Source organism: Diorhabda carinulata, chromosome 7 (assembly GCF_026250575.1).
Source record: "Diorhabda carinulata isolate Delta chromosome 7, icDioCari1.1, whole genome shotgun sequence".
Taxonomy (NCBI): domain Eukaryota; kingdom Metazoa; phylum Arthropoda; class Insecta; order Coleoptera; family Chrysomelidae; genus Diorhabda; species Diorhabda carinulata.
The window spans coordinates 19193025-19213423 of NC_079466.1; the positions used below are offsets into that span (position 1 = coordinate 19193025).

At 31.7% G+C, this 20399-nt stretch overlaps 1 protein-coding gene across 2 annotated transcripts in view; it reads left to right on the forward strand.

Annotated features, from left to right (window-relative positions):
* Positions 1-20399, forward strand: part of LOC130896350 (uncharacterized) — a 207387-nt gene that overhangs the window by 159868 nt on the left and 27120 nt on the right. For both annotated transcript variants that reach the window (XM_057804365.1, XM_057804366.1), the window contains exon 7: positions 8941-9151. In XM_057804365.1, the coding sequence (XP_057660348.1) occupies positions 8941-9151 (211 nt within the window). The remainder of the gene's footprint in view (positions 1-8940; positions 9152-20399) is intronic.

Sequence of the window (20399 nt, forward strand, 5' to 3'; positions counted from 1 at the left end):
TTTAATAGTGTTTATATCACAATCGGGTTCCATATCAATAATTTTTTTTCAATAGTGGTATGGTTTTGGAGCTGAAAAAGAATGTTTATATTCTGTTACGACCACATAAAAGTTTCCTACTTTTCACACAATTTCACCGACTGACAAGAAAGGAATTGCATTCAACTTTATTTGTGTAAATGTTCAAAATTATTAATTTCCATCAACATTAAACTGCAGTCAGTAAAAAAATTTTTTTCGGCCGTATTTATTTCTGACATTTGAAAATATTACACCCTTAAACACAGTATACTTACAGTAAAGATCTATTGAAATATATCAGCTGAAACTTAATTGACCCTTATGACCCTGTAGCGATGTACCTAAAATAATTAATACCTCAGGCCGATTGCAGCTAAATCTGCCAGCCAGCGTAAGGAAGCAGCCAATAGGTGCAAAGGCCCATGGTGATTATGCTTCGATCACACATCAATGGTTGTTTGGGTCGTTCTGTTTCATATAGCTGATATCATTTTATCCTTCACGTGAAGTTGATCATACACAATTTTACTTTAATAGTTTCTATCCTAATATACAGTTAACGATAGAACTAGAAAACGTAGAACAATCCTCACCTTTTTTGGCACTAAATTCATTAGGAAAAAAGAAAATACAATTTTAATAGACCGGTATATGGAATCAGTAGATTCTATTGACTATCATTTTAATCTCCCATGTTGTACTAGGATGAATCCAATATTAAACACTTGAAAAATGGATCCCCGAAAATTTCGTATCCAATATTTCATGAAAATAACTTGAAAATATTGTACAAAGCATTTTATAAAAACTCATATCCTTTACATCTTTTGAAACGAAGTCTATATAACACTCCTGACATTGACATTAGAAACAGGTTACAGTCCAGTAGTACTATATCTAACAATAATAGCTTTCCTATTTATACGTAAATATTAAATAAGTTACTCCTAAATTTTCCAAAATTTTAAAGCGAAATTCAATTTTTAGTAAGATTAAAGATAATAACAAATAAATTGACTTAACATAATTTGTGAGATTCACAACCCCTTCGTCAATCTCAAAGGTCTCTCATTAATCGGATTGTATATAGCAGAAGTGACAGAAAATTATACCCAGACAGATGTTCATTTGCTAAACACGGATGTTATGAAGGCCATTCTACGAATTATAAAGTACTACCAATAGAAAGTAACTACCAAAATCACCAATTTTTAGAAACAGCACAACAGTATATCGCTTACGATGATGAATGTCTTAATATAAAACTGATTTCAATAACAGTGTAATCCTCTGTTGATCTCATATTAACACAAGCAGATGAATCATGGATCCATCACTTTGATATAGAGAGAAAAATGCAAAGTAAAGAGTGTTCATCACCGCCAAACTATTCAACCTGCAGCAGGGAAGGTGATTCTAACCATACTTTTGGGATCCTGAAGGAGTAATTTCAGTAGATTACTTGCAAAAGATAGTCACAAGTGTAGGTGCTTATTATGCCAATCAAGTGATACTATAAAAGAGATTCGTCAGGAGAAGTTGCACAAAGGTGTTGTCCGCAATTGCTCAAACAGGCTTCTAATTATCCGCCACATTATTCAAACTTGGACCTCAGCTGTTTTCCAAACTCAAAGAATACTTGCTTGATGAATGAAGTTTTTGGAATAATGAATTTATATGTGCGATAAATAAGTGTTATGAAAAATATCGATAGAAAATATGTGTTAACCTCAATGAAATTTATATTGAAAAATGAAAATATTTTGATTAATGATGGGTCAGGGGGGAGCAAAAGGATCACCCCTCGTAGCATATATTACTCGGACTAGAATGCATCGTTATGCGTTTCGCTCAGATTTCCATGTCTCTGCAGTAAACACATAATAAGCGCTTTGTTCTTCTTATATAATGTACTATTTGTAATCATTTCCTGTTATCTTTTTTTATCACCTATTATCTGAGTACATAAGTAAATTGTTTCGCTAATTCTTTAAACGTTTGCTTTTCAGTTTGAGTTGATGATATAACATAATTAGCGCCTATATAATTATCCACTGTTTAAAACAAGTATGTAGTTTTTCTTTTAAATTCTCTCTCCTTCTATCTTATTTGACGATGAAGAAATTGCGCTAGTAACTAATATTTGTACAGTACGCATATGATGTTGTTTCAATTGAAACTGTATACTTTCGAATAAGTCAGGAATTGATCGTGGGACTACTGAAATAGTAGTTCAAGGTTGAATACGATTCCCATATCGCAGGTCAGAGCGAAGTTGGAGAATGACGCAGTAGTAGATTTGATCGTTATTTGATATGCAGAATGCACATAATTTTGACGTTATATTTTCATTTGGCACGTTAAAATATACACACAAGGATTTTTGTATCTATAGGAACTGTTATCTAGAAAAGAAAGTCGTACTTTACTACATATGCCCAGATTATATTGTTGACTTCCACGTATCTTTACATGGCTCTTAACGATTCCTCAAATACTGTACACAAAATACTAATCTTTTTCTGACAACTCGTTTCGTCTATCTTCTTTTCCTTCTTGGAAAAAATTGACGACGCAGCTTAACCTGACTTGACACGCGTGAGCTCACAGTTGTACTTGACTCACAAATTACATGAACATGAATCTACTAGCATTATTATGGAAAAAACTATACTACATAAAAATATTAATCATATGAAGCCTCTGAAATTGATTTCGGTGTCGGTTGCGCAATTGTTTCAAATCATAGGTTTCTTCAGTCTAACTTCGAAATGTAAGATTTAATTACCGATAATAAAACTCGAGATCACCACGCTAAAAAATCTGTCTAAAAAACACTTTAGATATTATAGTTCGACTTACAAATCCTCTCAGGCTTAACTTCAAAAACTTTATCCGAGAATATCCAAGAAGTGATCTACGGGACAAAAGTATGACGGTACTTCACAACAACCGACTAAACTACTTCTCATCTTTTCCTGAATTGTTAAGTAGAGAGAAACTATGACAATAATAAGTTTCAAGTAGACACACCAAACTTATACACAGTTAGTTTAATGTCATAATATATGTATATCTATAAATAATTCGTTTTGAAGTCTAACCTTAAAAAAACACTGAACTGTACCACAAAGATCAAAAGAGTTTCTCAAAGCTATCAACCTTTACCACAAAATGTAGTTCGATCGTTTTGTAATTCATTACATAATTTTTACAATATTTGTTCCTTTGCATAATCCTTCCTCACCTTCCCAAGTTTGGAATCGTTGTATCCATTAAATACATTATAATGAGGACCCTACAGACTTCATTTTTTTAGGGATCTTAAGCTTGGTTGATTCAACCAAATTGTATAAAAGAAACAAATGGCAGAATCTGGGAATACTCTTCAGAGAGATTCAGAAAATGCATAGAAGTGAAATTTGATCAGATAAAACATTAAATGTACCATTTTTAGTTTTTACTTTTAGTTTTTCGCAATTATCGCAAGTAACCGAAAAGGATTCTGGAAAGAAGTTGCCACAAAATCTAATCATGTATCGTGACATCTTAATTGCTCTTTTATGTATTTTGGTAGCTCATATACAAGGTGTTTAAAATCTAGGATAGGTAGAAAACTGAAAAATAATTGAGGTTATATTTTCGTAACATCATCGATATTCAAAATAAAGAGCCTCGAGAAAAAATAATGTATATACATTTTTTACGATTTTGCCGAAACTATTGGCAACATTGTAATTAAATTTTATATAAATATGTGTAGGAAGCTGATACATGCCGTGAATTTTTTTATAGAGGACGCTACATAGTATCAAGTACTATTGAACATAACTTTTTTGAAGGTTAGATTTTACGATTTCTTTTTCTTTCGACTACACAGTTTGGTCCTATCTTGAAGAAAAAGTTTATGCTACAGATTGATTTCCCATCAAGAATTGGAAGATAGAGTTGAGCGTCACTTCAATTTAATGCTTACTCATGCATGATTTCTAACCTTTTAGTAAATTGGTGGATTCTTCAGAAAAAAAAAATAGATTTGTGTATTCGTGATAACGAAATAGTTTAAGTTATGGTCTTAGTCCGTAATTAATTACTTTATTCCAGCATCAGTTATAAATTCATGATCTTCAAAATATTCCAAAATCGGTATACAGTCTCCAGTTTTACCATGGGTGCCTCTATAGTGTGAAATTGAATAATGTCTAAGTTCAGTGGAAATAAATAAAATGTTCAATACTACTTGGTATGTACCATGAACCTAGCGCCCTCTATGAGAGTCAGATATAAAAACAAATTTATAGGACGTATTTGCTTCCAAAACATATTCGTATACAATTTTATTACAATGTTGTCAGTACATTCAGTAGAATAGTAAAAGTGAGTATAAATTGTTTTCTCTTATCTTACGCAAATGTTTTTCGAAGCAAACCCCAATTATTTTCCAGTTTTACAGCCACCTTAGTGACGGTGTCACTTTTTTTGCAACACTATTTCAAGGAGTAAGGCAATATGAATTTTTAATAGATATGCTTTCCACAATTATTATTCGGTTACACACAAAATTGTTTTATCTCGATGATATTGATTTCCATATTCTGCACTAGGTCTTATTTTGGTTCTCCTGTTTATAAACAAAATCGCTTATCTATATATCAGTGGTAAAATATGTCTGTTTCCAGACGAGACGACACTAGTTTCTCTTGGCGCAACCCGGCACTTCATAGGATCATATCTAGTGACCTAATTACCCTTAAATCATGGTGCGATTCTAATCTTCTGTGTCAACGTTTCTAAAACTAAAGTTTCATCGTATAAAAATACATGGCAGCTTTTTTCATTAAATAACACAACCATTGACGTCGTCGAAATTGTAAAATTCTTAGGACTGTTGTGGACGATTTCTTGAAATGGGAGTTACCTATTGCCACCTTATTTAAAAAATTAAGTTCCTCCTGTTTTGCGCTAAGATCAGTTTCCAAAGAACTGAACTTATCCATCCCCTTAACAGTCTATTATGACCTTATTGAGTGGCATTTTCGATATGACCTTCCCTTCTACTTGTGGTGCGACTCAATTTGAGCGAATCTTCAAACTACAAAAGACTCGGACTTAACATCAGGGCTCACTGCAGGGGCTTTTTTAGTAGTAATTGGTAAGCACGTTTCTCCAATTTCAGAAAGATCGTTGCACGGCTATCTACTTAAGAACGCGGAGCACGACCTTTAACTACGTACACCACATTCAGAATTAGTTAAGGGATCAATATTTTACAATGCAAAAAAATGTACAATCAATTGAAATCAAAACGATATTATCATAATAATATTTAATTCCGGGCATGCTGCATACTGGTTTAATTTTGTTATGTACTTATATACTAATTATTACCTATAAATTTTTTACTCATGGTGGTTTTCTTCTGTATATTGGAATTTTATTCTATTTGTATCTTTATTTGGTTATTTTGATTTTTCTCCAAATAAAACCAATTTAACATACAACACTTCATAACCTGAATACTCATATTATTATTTTGTATTGAATTTAATAACGACTTCTAAAGTCGGCTATGCTACATCCTCAACTGGACTCGCTTGCGAAAAAGCATGCCAGTGAACTAGCATGTGTGAATCTCAAATCTCTCACTGGCACGTCAGAATGAGCCTTTAATTTCCAAAGGGTAAAGTTTGTTTTATTTTAGAATAATAATAACCTTTTATCAGTTATCGGAAATTCAATTTATCTATTTTTCATTTATTCATAACTGCCCTCATTTTTGTAATTTGTACGCAAATGTATTTATATTTTGATATAGATCTCATAATGAGTATTTATTTGTTAACAAAATTCAAACTTAATTACTTTCAACTGTATACTTATATCCATATAATTTTCGATTTAATTTAAGCAATTATCGATATGACATTCAATAACGTTCAGTAAACAAAAACTGAGTCATCAATGCACGTATTTTGAACGATTCCAAGAAAAGCTGCATTACACAATGTATCAAGTTACTTGATGTTTGTTCGTGGGTATCAATTATATTTAGAGATAGAATTTTCACGTCGTCCCTTATCATTTAAATGGTTATTTTAATAATAGATAAGAGTATACGAGTTGATTTCAATTTGTCAGAGGCATTCGGTTCGTCACGTGATTTTTGGAGTAAATCCATTATAGAGGGAGTAGAGTTGAACTATACCATCACTTTATATAATCATCAGTGACTCAGTTAAAAAATGCGGGTGTGTAACACTGGAGATTGTAATCAGCGGCGACTCGTACGTAAATTATGCAGTAAGGAAAATTATATTTTTCTTCAACTGTCATTTTTAACAACTGTCGATAGTGTTAAAGGAAATGTTTATAAAGTAACGTATTAATAATATATTATTCATTGAGCGAGTAATGAAGGTTATTACTCATAAATTGTGATTCATCCGGATGAGAGATAGTTATTAGTCGCGACGAGATTACTATACTTTTTCTATAACTGTCAGGAAAAATATATTATTAATTTTTATTTACGTGATCATAATTAATAGTAATAGTACTAAGGTTATTAAAAGTTGCAGGTGGATTTTCTTTACCAGTCACATTACAATACTTCCAAAATTTTTCTTCCTTGCTCTAACTTGATGACCCGTGTAAAGTGCGTGATCCTTTTTGTGGAAGAAACTAAAATTAAAAACCCTATGAATATTGAAATAATAATTAACCGAGAACGAATAAGTGTTGATGATCGCGTTTTCTAAAAGTTAGTTGTAACTTGAATTGAAAACTCCATTGAAACTTCAAATGCTTATGTGGCCAATTTACCTCTCGCAAGATTTTCGAAAATGATGCCAGCTTACCCGAGTAGAAAATAGAGATCTTAACCTTTATGACGCATTTTGATTTTTTGAAAACGAAGTAGTTTTCCAAGAGTTATAGCAGTTTCCATGTGCACCTGGAACGTAAATTGGTTTGAATCCGCACTGGCGGGAATTCGCCAATGGATGCTCCGGCTTTTTTGTAAAACATTTTGTGCTCTACATTTTTTGTTTGTGCAGTTTTTTTTAATACTTCTTAGTTTTTTTGAGTTACAAGTTCCAAAATTTCGAAAACCCGTGCCCGTAATTTTGTTAAGAGTTGCTAGGCTTATTCAGTAACCGAAAACCTCTGAGAATCTAGAAAATCAGAAGCGCCCAATTTAATTTCGGGTTTAATCCTATTTTACCTGTAGTAAGCACTAGTCTCTTCAAATGTTGCCATTCTAAAGTGTAGAGGTAGTCTTCTGCTTTTTGAACGTAGGAATATCTCCATCGGAGAATATTAATTCCGTCCAAAATTTCTCCACTGATTTGGAAATCATTTATATTTCGATCAAATTTTATTTGGAATTCTATGCTGAATTCAGCGCATCCATTTTTTAAACTATTTGAAACTCGTTTGAGTCGTTCTGTGATATTATTTTTCGTAAAGCTCTGACCGAGTTTTATTAGTTTGGTTGGAATATTTGAAAAATAATGGGTGATGCGATAATGTTTGTGGGGTGTATATTTTTATAATATTTCGATAACTAACTACACCTGAAGATTTTTATATTTCGGTAACTCTCGACACGTAAATATTTTTATATCTCAGTAACCAACCAAACAATTTTTTTTTCTCCCTTTCTATAGTTTTTTCAACGATCGTAATTTTTTTAAAGTCGCGTTTTACAATATGTATGTTTTGTATGATTGATTATCAACATAAACACAGTTAAAAACTTTTTGAATTATTTTCTCAATTATTAGAACAATCTAGTAAAATCTAGACTCATTTGATGTTTAAAACTGAGCATTTTCTAGATCGTTACAAGACAAACCGATATGCTGAATTATCAGCTCAAATTTGTAACGCCCGCGCATGACGTCACGCTGGAATCAGAATGTTTTCTTGTCCATTAAGATTAGTTTGAAGCTGTATGTATTTAATAGGTTTTTGTATATGGGATATTTTTTTGTGTTTATTATATTTTCTATTATGGGGTCATAGTCGCTACATGCAAAAACACTAACTGAAATACCAACGAAACAGATTTTAAATAATGGTTTCCAAAAAAAAAAAAGACTTGGGGAAGTAGAGGATAAGACCCAGTGATCGAGACGATAAAATTAATTTGAAATATGGTAAGTGAATGTTGAAAATCACAAAATACCACACACAATTCCTATTTTTTTCCAATAATTACCCCTTATTTATGTGTTATTTATTTTAGCACATGTTTGTTCCATCAATTTCGAAGAGGGTTGTTCCATATGCAAAGTGTCTAGTTTTAAAACATTGTTTATCCTATATACAATTCGCTAATAGAAATATATAAAAAATAGCCTAAATAAGAAAAAAAAATTATTAAATGGATTAATTTAATAATTTTGCTAATCATACATTGAATAGTCTCTTATTTCACGGAACAGACGGAATTCTATTCCTTGTAAAACGCACGCGGCCTAAGAACGCGGAATTTAACTGGTAAATTCGATAACCATATAAATAATACATCTATAGACATGTTTTTGCATCAAATATCAATTTTTTAATCAAAATAAAACTTTATAACATTTAAACATTATACTTCACATTTTAATTCCAACGTGACGTCACATTGTGCGAGAAATCGCGCGTGAATGTGTATCTTGGATCGTTATGCAACATTTTATATACAATATCATTTGGAACGATTTTTAACTAATTTTAAATATTTTAATTTGGAAATTTTTAGAATAATCTAATCTCCATTTACTTACTATCTGGACTTTATATCGATAACGTTTCTATGTATTCAAATTGGGTTTGTAGTTGAAAAATTTTATTAACTTGAAAATAAACTGTTTAATCACAATTTTTCGATTTTCTGTACTTATGATCGATCATCCATTGTTTTTTCAGGTGGTAACTGCACCTCCAGCATCTGCCAACGCAACAACATATTCAGCTGCACCACCAACGTTGTTAGAAACATATGCGTCTCCTCAACCTGCTCTAGTAGAGGGTTATCAACCGCCGCCGCCTTCACATTATTACCCTCCTCCAGCTGCATTTGGGCCTCCAGCGCCCACTTGTTATTCGCACCCTTCTTCCAGAGCGATTCCATATATTAGTAAGTAGGCTTCAATATGTTGGTTGTAATTGTCAAATTGAATTTTCAATCAGCTTGATACGTCAAACAAATCAAGTTTCACTCCTTTATATGAGGTTTGGGTATTAAAAACCACTCTGAATTTTATTCATTCGTCACTTAATTTCATTTATTCAGCAATTACTTTCATATTATTTCATCTTTATAAATGGGACAGAGTAAAACAATCTTGTGGTCCTTCCAGAACTAATACAGGATTAAGTGACATTTAAATATTATCGTGAACATTTTTTTTTTCTGTTTTTATCCATCTTCTACTGTAACGGAATTAAAAATTGAATCATCACATTAGTCAGACACGTGAGCTGATGTGCTCATGAACGTTTTCAACGTTTTAAATATTTCTGAACTTTGAAAGATTTAGTACAATAGTACGAATACGAAGAATGCATTAAACAAAGTAAAGTACACTTATATATATAATATTTACTCACATAATTTATTTATACACTAACACTAAATACATTGAACGATACACTAAATTATCCAATAAGGCTTGAACTGAACTATAAACTAACTTACTACTTAATTAATTATATGTAATTCTTAATATACTAATTTATTTAAATACACCGGTTACTTATCTATCTCGATGTGTTCGGGATGACATCAGATTATTTACTGACTACTATGGCTCGTTTATACACTCTTAATCATATCAAGAATGTTCGAAATATCTAATTTGCCGTAAACAAATGAAAACACCTTCTTAGAAATTCTATAAAACGGCCACAACATACTGTAAATAAGATTTTAAAACAGTATAAAGATATTGCCGCCGTTTATAAAAAATATAATGTAAAGGTCCTTCTGGGAATTGTACCTTCCGCATCCGCCAAACTTTAGATTCTATTAGCATAGTCGAACAGAAACAGCTTCATGGTATACATCAGCGGACGAGTTCATAACATTCATCTTTTCAACATAAAGAAATTTAAATAACTTGTAACAACGGGTAAATCTTATAAAAAATTAATGTCACTGTCTAAATTCATACAAATTGCTGCAAACAATCAAAAAGCTTTAGCAATAATAATTGTTATGAATGGAACAAAATTCATGTTCGTGCTCACCCCTCCACTGTAGTATGTATTGCTGTTGATGGTAGTGTAGGCGTTGATGGTTTGATTTGACTTTCTTTTTGATTATCCTAAACTAGCAGCTAGAGGGCCGAGAAGAAAATAAACTAAGAAAAAAACGGAAATACGGATGGAAACAACATACATCTGAATAAAAAGGAGCTTGCACTTTATACAAGGCGGGTAGAAATATGTTCTATTTTATTCTTTCTGTTCCCCAAATAAAAATACGAATTTCCACCGATGGACACTGCAGGGCACTAAAAATATAATTATGAATAGACAGTTTTTAAACTTTGAACATAAAAAGCAAAGTTAATAATGTATAACCAGAAATTTATTGCAATTTACTCAGTTATCTCAATTTGGCGATTAATTATAGAGAACAAAACTTACGGAAATTTTAAACACTTCGAGTTGAGTGGGAGATCAACTGCAAAATAATTTTTATTAACTTGACTACTGCTCAACAATAATTAATTAACGAATTGAGATATTTGACGAAATATGTTAAGAGTCGGATTGACGTGTGTGTGAAAGATTTATGAATAAATTTTAACATGTGTATCTCCATTATTAGTACTCAAGGTGTTCCGGGTCGTGATGCAAAATTTCGGGACTGTGTAGACGACGTGAAAATAATACGGTGACATGAAAAAAATTTTCTCGTACGACCCGTCGTGTCTGAGTTATAGGCCTTTGAAGTTTCGAAATCAAAACTTATATTTAAGTATCTTTTCTAAATTATACATTCGAACATTATGAAATTTTGATGGATGATTATGTATGTCTAAATAGTGTGTTTGACAGAATAAATGGTTAACAATCCGTCACTTTTATAGGGACAATCTGTACATTCTAAAGATAGCAAAAATGAATATTTCAAACGATTTTGTAACAAAACGGTTCTCTTTGTTCAACTCGATAAAATTTATGGTTCAGGAGATATGTAGATTTTTAGATCGTTGTAGATGCCTATGAAACCGTTCGCCATCAAGAGACGTAAATTGTAATTATTTATTGAAAATACTTAATTTTGTTGGAAAATTACTGTTTACTGATGAAGCTGGTTTTACACGAGAATGTTTTATCAATTCCCATAATTTACATTTATGGGCAGATGAAAATCCTCACAGTACAATTCAAATAAAGAATAGGCAGGATAGTGGGTAATAATTTAGTAGGTCCAAATTTTTTTGATACTAAACTGAATGGTCAACGATACTTAGAATTTCTTCTAAATGATTTCACACCCATGTTATGTGATATTCCTCTAAACAGAAACATGTGGTTTACGCAAGATGGAGCCTCTCCCCATTTTCTGAATGATGTAAAAAATCATCTTAATAACACTTTTCTTAATAGATGGATTAGTTGGGAGGTCCATTTACATGACCACAACGTTTCCCTTAATTGGATTGGTAAACACAAAGAACGAAATGATCTATTGAATAAACTTCCAATTTTTCACAAAGATTTTGGGCTGCACCCTTACAAAATTCAGTTGATGTAAGAATTGAAGCCTCAGGTTACTGTTCAGAGGCTTCGTAAATCAGATGATTGTGCGCTTTCCAACCTTTACCGACATCTTATTTTCATCGTAATGGACACGTCCATAAGCATATGAATGTTTTGTCCATATGTAACAGTATATATGATACTTGGATATTCCATTATACGTCAAAAACAAAAATACAGTCTAAACAATGAATTTTTTTTCTATTACTCTGCTCATTACTCCACGACTCTATACTCTGATAACTTTCTTTTCCTGAACTCTCAAGGGATTTCAGACAAATAGAGGGGTGATGGTAGGTTTGTTCCAACCGAACTTTTCCAGTCCATTCGAAATTATTCAGAATCTGCTTGACTGTTTTGTTTAGAAGTTACACCTTAATATTGTCGCCTCCACATTCGATATAATACATAAATTGAAATTAACTGTGTTTTCTGACGTTTAATTATAAAATTATGTTGTTCTTACTATTAATTTTCGTTCTGAATGTTTATCCATTATTAAAAGATTTAAGTGATATTTGTTTAAAAAATAACTCCGAATATTAAATAAGATGACAATACAACATATAGCCCAGGTGCGAAATTCATTCAGTTTTAGTCGTTTGATGTCTATTCCCGACAGTTCATGTCATTTTAGTTCAATCGGCGTCTACTTTTGTCAGATATATTCGATTCACATCAATTGAAGCCGATTGAGGTCGATTGTCACTTGATGTTGATTGATGTCCAATTGGCGTCTACTTTTGTCAGATTTTGTCGATTAAAAATCTATTAAGGTCGGTTATCGCTCCTTTAGGTCGATTGAGGTCGATTGTTACTTGTTATTGATTGATGCCTTATGATATCAATTGACATGGACGGTCACAAAACTATATGGAACGTTTTAAAAACTGTTCCATGATCCGTCAATTATCAGTTGTAATTGATTTTAATACAGCTCATTTCTAAGCGGTTTCCAATTAAGTTGTATCAACTTTATAGAAAAAGAACGTAAAGGTGTATCAAGGTCGAGATGGAAAATCTTTAGAAGATGGTAGCAACCATGACTTTCACTAATTGGAAAAAGAAAACGAGAATACAACGGAATAGTCTTCTATCACTTATTTTCTCCTTCATTTTACAATGCAATCAATAGTTAATTGATAATAAATTAAAATCTATAACTTCTATAACAAGCAAGAAATTACAAAAAAAAAAAACTGAAACTGAACCGTTGGTCATATCTATATTAAAAACACTTTAATATTAATCATTAAACCAACACTCACCATAGGTTCTTGAAATCCCTAAGTTAAGAAAACACAATTTCGGAAAAAATTATTCATGGACCCAAACTTGTGTCTTCAATTGATTTAAATGCTAAGAAGCGTCATTCAACTACTAATGCATTTAACGAGATGATTCATGGAAACTGATCACTAGACCAAATCGAGACTGAAAAGTTGATTATTTTGTTCAATTTAACGAGACCGAGACGAATATTTGAAATTCTCGCCATATCTCGCAATTTAGTATCCGATATTTCCTGTTTAGTCCAGTTATTTTAGGTATATTTAGGCAAAAATTTCGGAAAATCGAGACACCCAGCTATAAAGTCGTTTAAACTTGTTCATTTGACATCCTAAAACTCCTCTCAAAACTCACATATAATTCGATGTAAGCAAATTTAAAAATTGGAGGGCAAAAATCAAAAAAATCGATTTTTTTGTAAATTTTTTGGAAATAGCTCGTTTCCTAAGGGTTTTACGCTATTTGTGTTTATTATTAATATTGTAGAGCATTAAATTCTCTACAACTTTTGTTCTAAAAATTTTTTTATCCGGTGAATCGTTTCTGAGATAAATGGCAGAGCGCGCGTGGCTAGAATTCCGTTTGAAATCAACTGGTACTCCCGATCAAAATAATCTCTTTTATAAGTTTATAAATTAGTGTTAAATATATAAATATAAATAATTTCCATTTTTTATCAGCAATTTCATTAAATCAAATATTTTTTGCTTAATTATTCATTTCCAATCAAGTATAAATTCATTCAATAGTACTTACCTGCCCGTGTAGTTTCAAAATCGTACAGAGAAAATTTTAATCATATTATCATTCAAATCTTATTTATAATAAATCTTGAGTTCTTATTTCAATTTTCTTCTTTTTCATCGTCGTCGTCTTCCCGCTGAACTGGACAGTTTTCTTCTTCAAATGCCGCTGCAAGTTCATCCAAATTATTATTTTGATCGGGACTACCAGTTGATTTCACCATATGAAAAAATTTTTCAAACAAAATTTGTAGATAATTTAAGGATCTACAATATTGATTATAAATACAAATAGCGTAAAACACATAGGAAACGAATTATTTGAAAAAAAAATGTGCAAAAAATAAATTATTTTGATTTTGACTCCCGATTTTTAAAGTTGCTCTCATCGAATTATATGTGAGTTTCGAGAGGAGTTTTAGGATGTCAAATGAACAAGTTTAAACGACTTTATAGCTAGGTATCTCGATTTTCCTAGGTGAACTACCTTAAATGACTGGACTAGTTGGAAAACAAGATCAAAAGACAATGTGTTACGTGACGGCTATAGAATCGTTTTACTGCTGCCGTTATCACGAGACAACGTATATTGTCCATTGGTTCACCAAATCATGTGTTACAAAGACTGTAATAATATGTGTAGTTCTCTATTCACTATTGTAGAACTTACAATTGGAATCGTTTCCGTTGTATAAACGGAGATTTTTAATTTGATTAAGTATTTAAATATTTATAAAATTGAAAAAATATGCTGTATAATCCAGACGAAAAGTGAGTTTTCTATGAAAATTAGTTAAATAAGTCGGAAAATTATGGTTGATGGCTCATTCGACGTGAAAGGAAATTTTGGGGACGACAGAAAATGACAATTGTTATAAACCGTAAAACTAATGAAAACACAGTCTTAGAATTTTGTTTGGGTGTTACTCGAAAATAAGATCAATGACTGAAAAGGTTCTTAAAGAGTAGAAAATTTGCTAAATAAGTCAGCTTTCCGAAGTTAAGATCAATTATTAATAAATTTTACGCGCTACAGAAAAAATATTATTTTAAAACTTTACGAAAAGCCTACAAATTGGACTTGTAGTACCAAAGTCGTAGATTTAAAACTTATGCAGGTCTAGAAAATGTGTAAATTGAACAATAATAGGTAGAAGTTCGATATAAAAGATCAATTACAGTTTAACAAATTGACATTTTGAAAGTCACTGGTGTTTATTGAAAAGTCGACTAGATATCGACGAATCCTCTATACTTTTAAGAAAGCCGTTAAAGTTCTTAAGACAAACCTCGGTGTATGGGTTATTTTAATTAAATTAGAATAAAATAATAGGTACATATTTTGAAATTATCTCGAACTAGACATATTATTGTATAACTTCGTTAGAAACATATGATTTTTAAGACAAAACCTACTGTACATTTCACCGAATTTGAATTCCTTTTATTTTTTAGAAGCTTTTAATATGAGGTTTTGTTCTTTGACACCGTATGGTATGTTTATGTGAAAATCGTAAGTAACTTACATATCTGGTGGGTAACTAGGAACAGTCGTCGGCCATAGCTCAGAAACGGATTATATTACAGCTTCATAGAAAAATTACAACAAAAGTGAATTCTAGATCCGCTCCTAGATGTCGTATTTGAAAATATGAAATTGAAAAAGCAGTTTTGTAAAAAAATCGCCTCAGCAAGTGTCACTTAATATAGGATATCCGAATTCTTCAAAAAATTTTGTGCATTTTTCGTTTCACAAGTTTTAGTCTACCTTTTCAACTAAGAGGTGGTGGGAGTACGAACCTTATTATGAAAAAATGCCTGTAAGTCCGGTTCTGCTTATCCTGTTTTTATAAACTTGATGTTGTTTGAAAGAGCTTTTGTCCAGCACTACAAAATATATAAATTCTAATCAATTTAAGAAAAAGATAAAAACTTCTCATTGCTTAATCGTTTCTTGAGAAAAAGAAAAAAATAATCGACATGCGGCTTTCGCTATTTGAATTTTAATTTAGAACTACTTAAACTTTTATGATTCTATTTAAATTTATCTAGAGCAATCACAATGTCTAAAATATATGAAACAACGCCTTCTAACATTAACATTGCTCATTAAATTGCTTGAAGTTTATCAAAATAGGGTAAGCAGATCCGGACTTACAAGCATTTTTTCATAACAAGGTTCCTCTGCCCCACCTTTTATTTGAAGATATAGACTAAAACTTGTGTAATGGAAAACATACAAATTTTGTCGAAGAATTCGATTATTGCATACTAAGTTCCTATTTTTGATAAAATTTTTTAAAAGTTTTCTTTTCCAATTTTATATTTTCAAATACGCCCTTTAGTGGTGGATTTCTGTTTTCAGGGGTCAGTTATATCATAATTTTTTCCCTGAAGCTGTAATATAATCCATTTCTGAGATATGGCCGTTCTTAGTAGCCCACCCGGTCCAATGTACTGGATATACTCTGTTTCGTTTTTAACATTGATATATTTTGATAGAACCAAAACTGATTATTTCGATTGTATGAAACTTCGTGACGCAATTAATCATATGTATAATGAATCTTTAAGAGAATTATAAACCGGTCTCCAGCATTGAAACATGCTGTGCATTGTATGGAAAGATATGAAACAATATTTACCTACTTCAAGGCGTTTATAAATGTATGAAAAATATTTTTGACAATATATCAGGAATGTTTATATTGTTTAAAATTGAGAATTTCAATTCAGCTAAAAAATGGAATTTACTCGCTGAAATTTTCGAGCTAATATTTATCATACTTTCGACGTGGTCTTATTCAAAATAAGCGCATCCATCAACTCAGCTTCTGGTGATGAAGCTCTATTCAAGAATGATTTATTATCATTTACGACATGGTCTAACTTACGAACTTAATTAATTTTTAGCCTTTGAAATATCACCTAAGATCATTATAGGAGGATGGATTTATGGAAGAGCCACTTTTAAGTGGTTGACAACGCTTTCACTACGGTGATTATACTGTTTCTGATGCCATCTGTCAAAACTGACTGAAATATTAGTTTTAAAACTCATATAAATAAAACGGTTTTTAAAAAAACGTGCACTAAACAGAATAAATTTTCTATCAAAAAATTGTTAGTTCTTTAACACGATAACAATTAGGTGATGATAATTGCAACAATCATCAATTGAAAAAGTTGATTTTATTCAGTTGTTTTTATCATTTAAATATCAAATAATTGAAAAGGTTATTTTAACAAACCCATTGTAACATTTTAGGAAACATAGTCGATTCTTAAGAGAATTCGAAGATCTTTTAAAAGATATCGTACAAAAGAGTAGTATGGTAAAATATATTTCTTTTGACACAAATGTCGACATATTTCAACCCTTTTTTATAAAGTTATTACCTATGCACATATTTACGGTGGTACTTTTCTTTTTTCTACAAATGACTAAATACTGACTCAATCAAACGTTAGTTTCTTGCTCGTTTCCATACAGTACATACCTTACCGCTGATTTAATTCGTTGTCTGAAAAATTTCTGACTTCAACCTAAAGATGTCAACGCTTATTAATATTTACACATGCGTTGACAGATTCTCACCAAAATTTTACCCATTTGGGACTCTTATTTTTTTTTACAATTCTATAAGTGAATCTTGAGTCGCAAAATACAAAAAAATTCAGTATCGAACTGTCAATAAATATTTATTTTTGAGAGGAAATACGCCCACACAAATTAGGAGTTTGACACTATGACTTACACCCGAAAAATTTTTGGCAGACTAGTTTAAACGTGGCTATATTAGCTTGATTGATGATAAGCGTTCGACGGCCAAAAACTACGGCAACCAGCGATATTATCGCAAAACGGCAATAAAACCTCATCCACCACTACACTCCTAAAATGAAAAAAAGTGGATTTCAAAGGGCGAACCTGCTTTGAAAAAGGCAGACAGATGGTTTCATCAGCCGAAAAAGTGATTAGAATCATTTTTAGGATAGTAATGGTATTGTGTTCTTCAAAAAATTGAGAAAAATGATAGGAAAATATTATGCATCATAGCTTAATAAGATTGAGGGGGAAATTGCAAGAAAGCGACTGCATTTGAAGAAAAACACACCTTCTTACTCCTCGGTGATTTTGCCATTGCTAAAATTGACGAATTACAATTCGAATTGATTAACCACTCACCGTATTATCAAATACGTAAATGCCTATTTTGAGAAGGAAGACGGCGACTATTATATGGAATGATTAAAAAGGGTTGATCATTCTGGAAAAATGTGTAGACTTTGAAGAAGAATAGTTTGTCAAATTAAAATGGAAAATAAATGTTTTGTTTCTTTTTTAGATCTAAAACTTCTCACTCATTTTAGTCTTCTTTCGACATCAATTGATTCAAAATCATCTCAAAATCATATAAAATAATCTTTGATATAATTATGAACAATATTCCATTAGTAATTGGAGAACAGCCCAACCCTCAAATTCGACAGCAATTCAATGACCAATGCTTGATGCAGGTGAAGCGTTGATATTCAAAAAACTGTCTTGACTGAATTGATCTGGAATTTTTGACACACGACATTTAGGTTGACCTAATCTTGAAAAAGTCGTAGTCACAACAAATTTTTTAAAATCGTATACTCTTTAATCGTAATTCATGAGTAATAAGAAAACCCGAATCGATAAATCTTCTGGAAATCAGCGAAATAAACTATGCATCTGGTCGCGTGTTTTTGCTAACGATTTAAGTGCACGCACGCGAAGTGTTGAAAACCGTAGCGGATTTCCGTTATGCGTAGCAGAATTTGCCATTTATGATCTTTATAGCGACTAAAAAAATTACTTCACACGTAATGTATTAAATCACTAGTTATCTCCTGCCGTAATTTAAAAATAACCAAAGAAAAGACCATCTATGTTATATACATCATCATGTTATATATATCCTGCAGGACGATAATTTTATTCCTTTATACCCTCACTCAGCAGACAATTGGCTCTTAATGAATTGGGGATGATACAGAATAACTTTCTAAGTATTGAACTGTGTACTTACAAAAAATTTTAATATCATATACCTATCACACAGATCACTCAATGTCAAATTAATTGTTTATCATAGATTTGAAGTCCTAGGGTGTTCTACCAGCTTAAATAGAAATAAAGGTAGTCTTATATTGTCATGTATTATTTTCAAGGAATAGAATATTCGCTTTAGGAAGCTATGAAACAACTTAACTGTCCGCAATCATTAAGTCATCCCATGTGTTTCTCAAAAAGCCACTGGATGAAAATCGACGTTACGAAAACGAATATGTACTTTCGTTGTCCACCTTGAAAAGTTTTTTCACCCAACGCTTCAACAGTAGATGGTCACTAAGAACAATAAAACAATCGAGCTTCCCAGAATTACCACTAAAAACACAACTGAAAATAGTAAGAAATCAAGTTTTGAGAGACATTAAAGCCCTTCATTCCAAGAAATCACCAAGATAAATGCCAGAGTCCTCCTTTAATTACACCAATGCGCAGTAAAGTTGATAACATCCATTCGTAATGCAATTCTGAAGTTGTGTTATTTCCATTACAATGGAAAGTAGTTCAGATTATATTAATCAAGATTTACATCAAGAAGTTACTTTTCATTAAATAGATAAATGTCTTCCAAATAGGTAGGTCTTTCGAGTCGATAGACCTGTGAATTTCATGTAGATTATTGTTGGAACTTCGTCAGTGACTTATCATAGTTCTTAGATCATTATGAATTTGTAGTGTGTCACTGAGTAGGTTGGTCGTCGAAACTTCTTTCGTAGCTGCAATTTCAATCCCATGTATTCCGGGGTGAGACGGTATCCAGATTGAAGTAATGGTAACATTAGAGCTCGTAAGACGGTCAATAGAGTAATGATAACAGGATATACGGGATACATTTGTCTAATGGAGTTTATTGATGTAAGAGAGTCTGTGCATATAGATGATTGTTTGTGATCAGAAGATGGCAAATTCCGAGCTTAGAGGATTGCGTATAATTCTCTTGGGTAGACACTAGCGAAATATAGTTGTTTAATTATTGGGTGTGCGTTGGCTACTGCAAAACCTACGCTGGTCTCAGATTCAGATGTATTAGTATATAGAATTATATTGAGTGGAATGAATAACTGTTGTTTCAGTATATCGCTGTGTATTTAATGCTTAGGGAATAAATTTAGTGATATATTAAATTGTGATTGTTGTCTTATCCATGACAGGATGAGTTAGGAATGGAGGGGACTGTCTCAGATTGATATTGGTTATTAGGGGTGTATTGTTTCTTTTTGTCCTATTTCTAATTTTACCGACATTTCCCGTGTTTCCATATTTACCTCACAACTTTGAGAATTATTTGCTTAAATTCATTTCCTCCGTATTTATAAAATTCAATATGTCATTCCTGGTTATTTGTAGGTTTAATTCTACTTTTGTTGGCTTAATTTTTTCCACCTTTCCATCTTTCTCTATTAACTTAATTTATCTAGATTAATTTCTTCTATTACTTTTCCAATTTCCCTATTCAATTTGTCATATGTGATTAACAT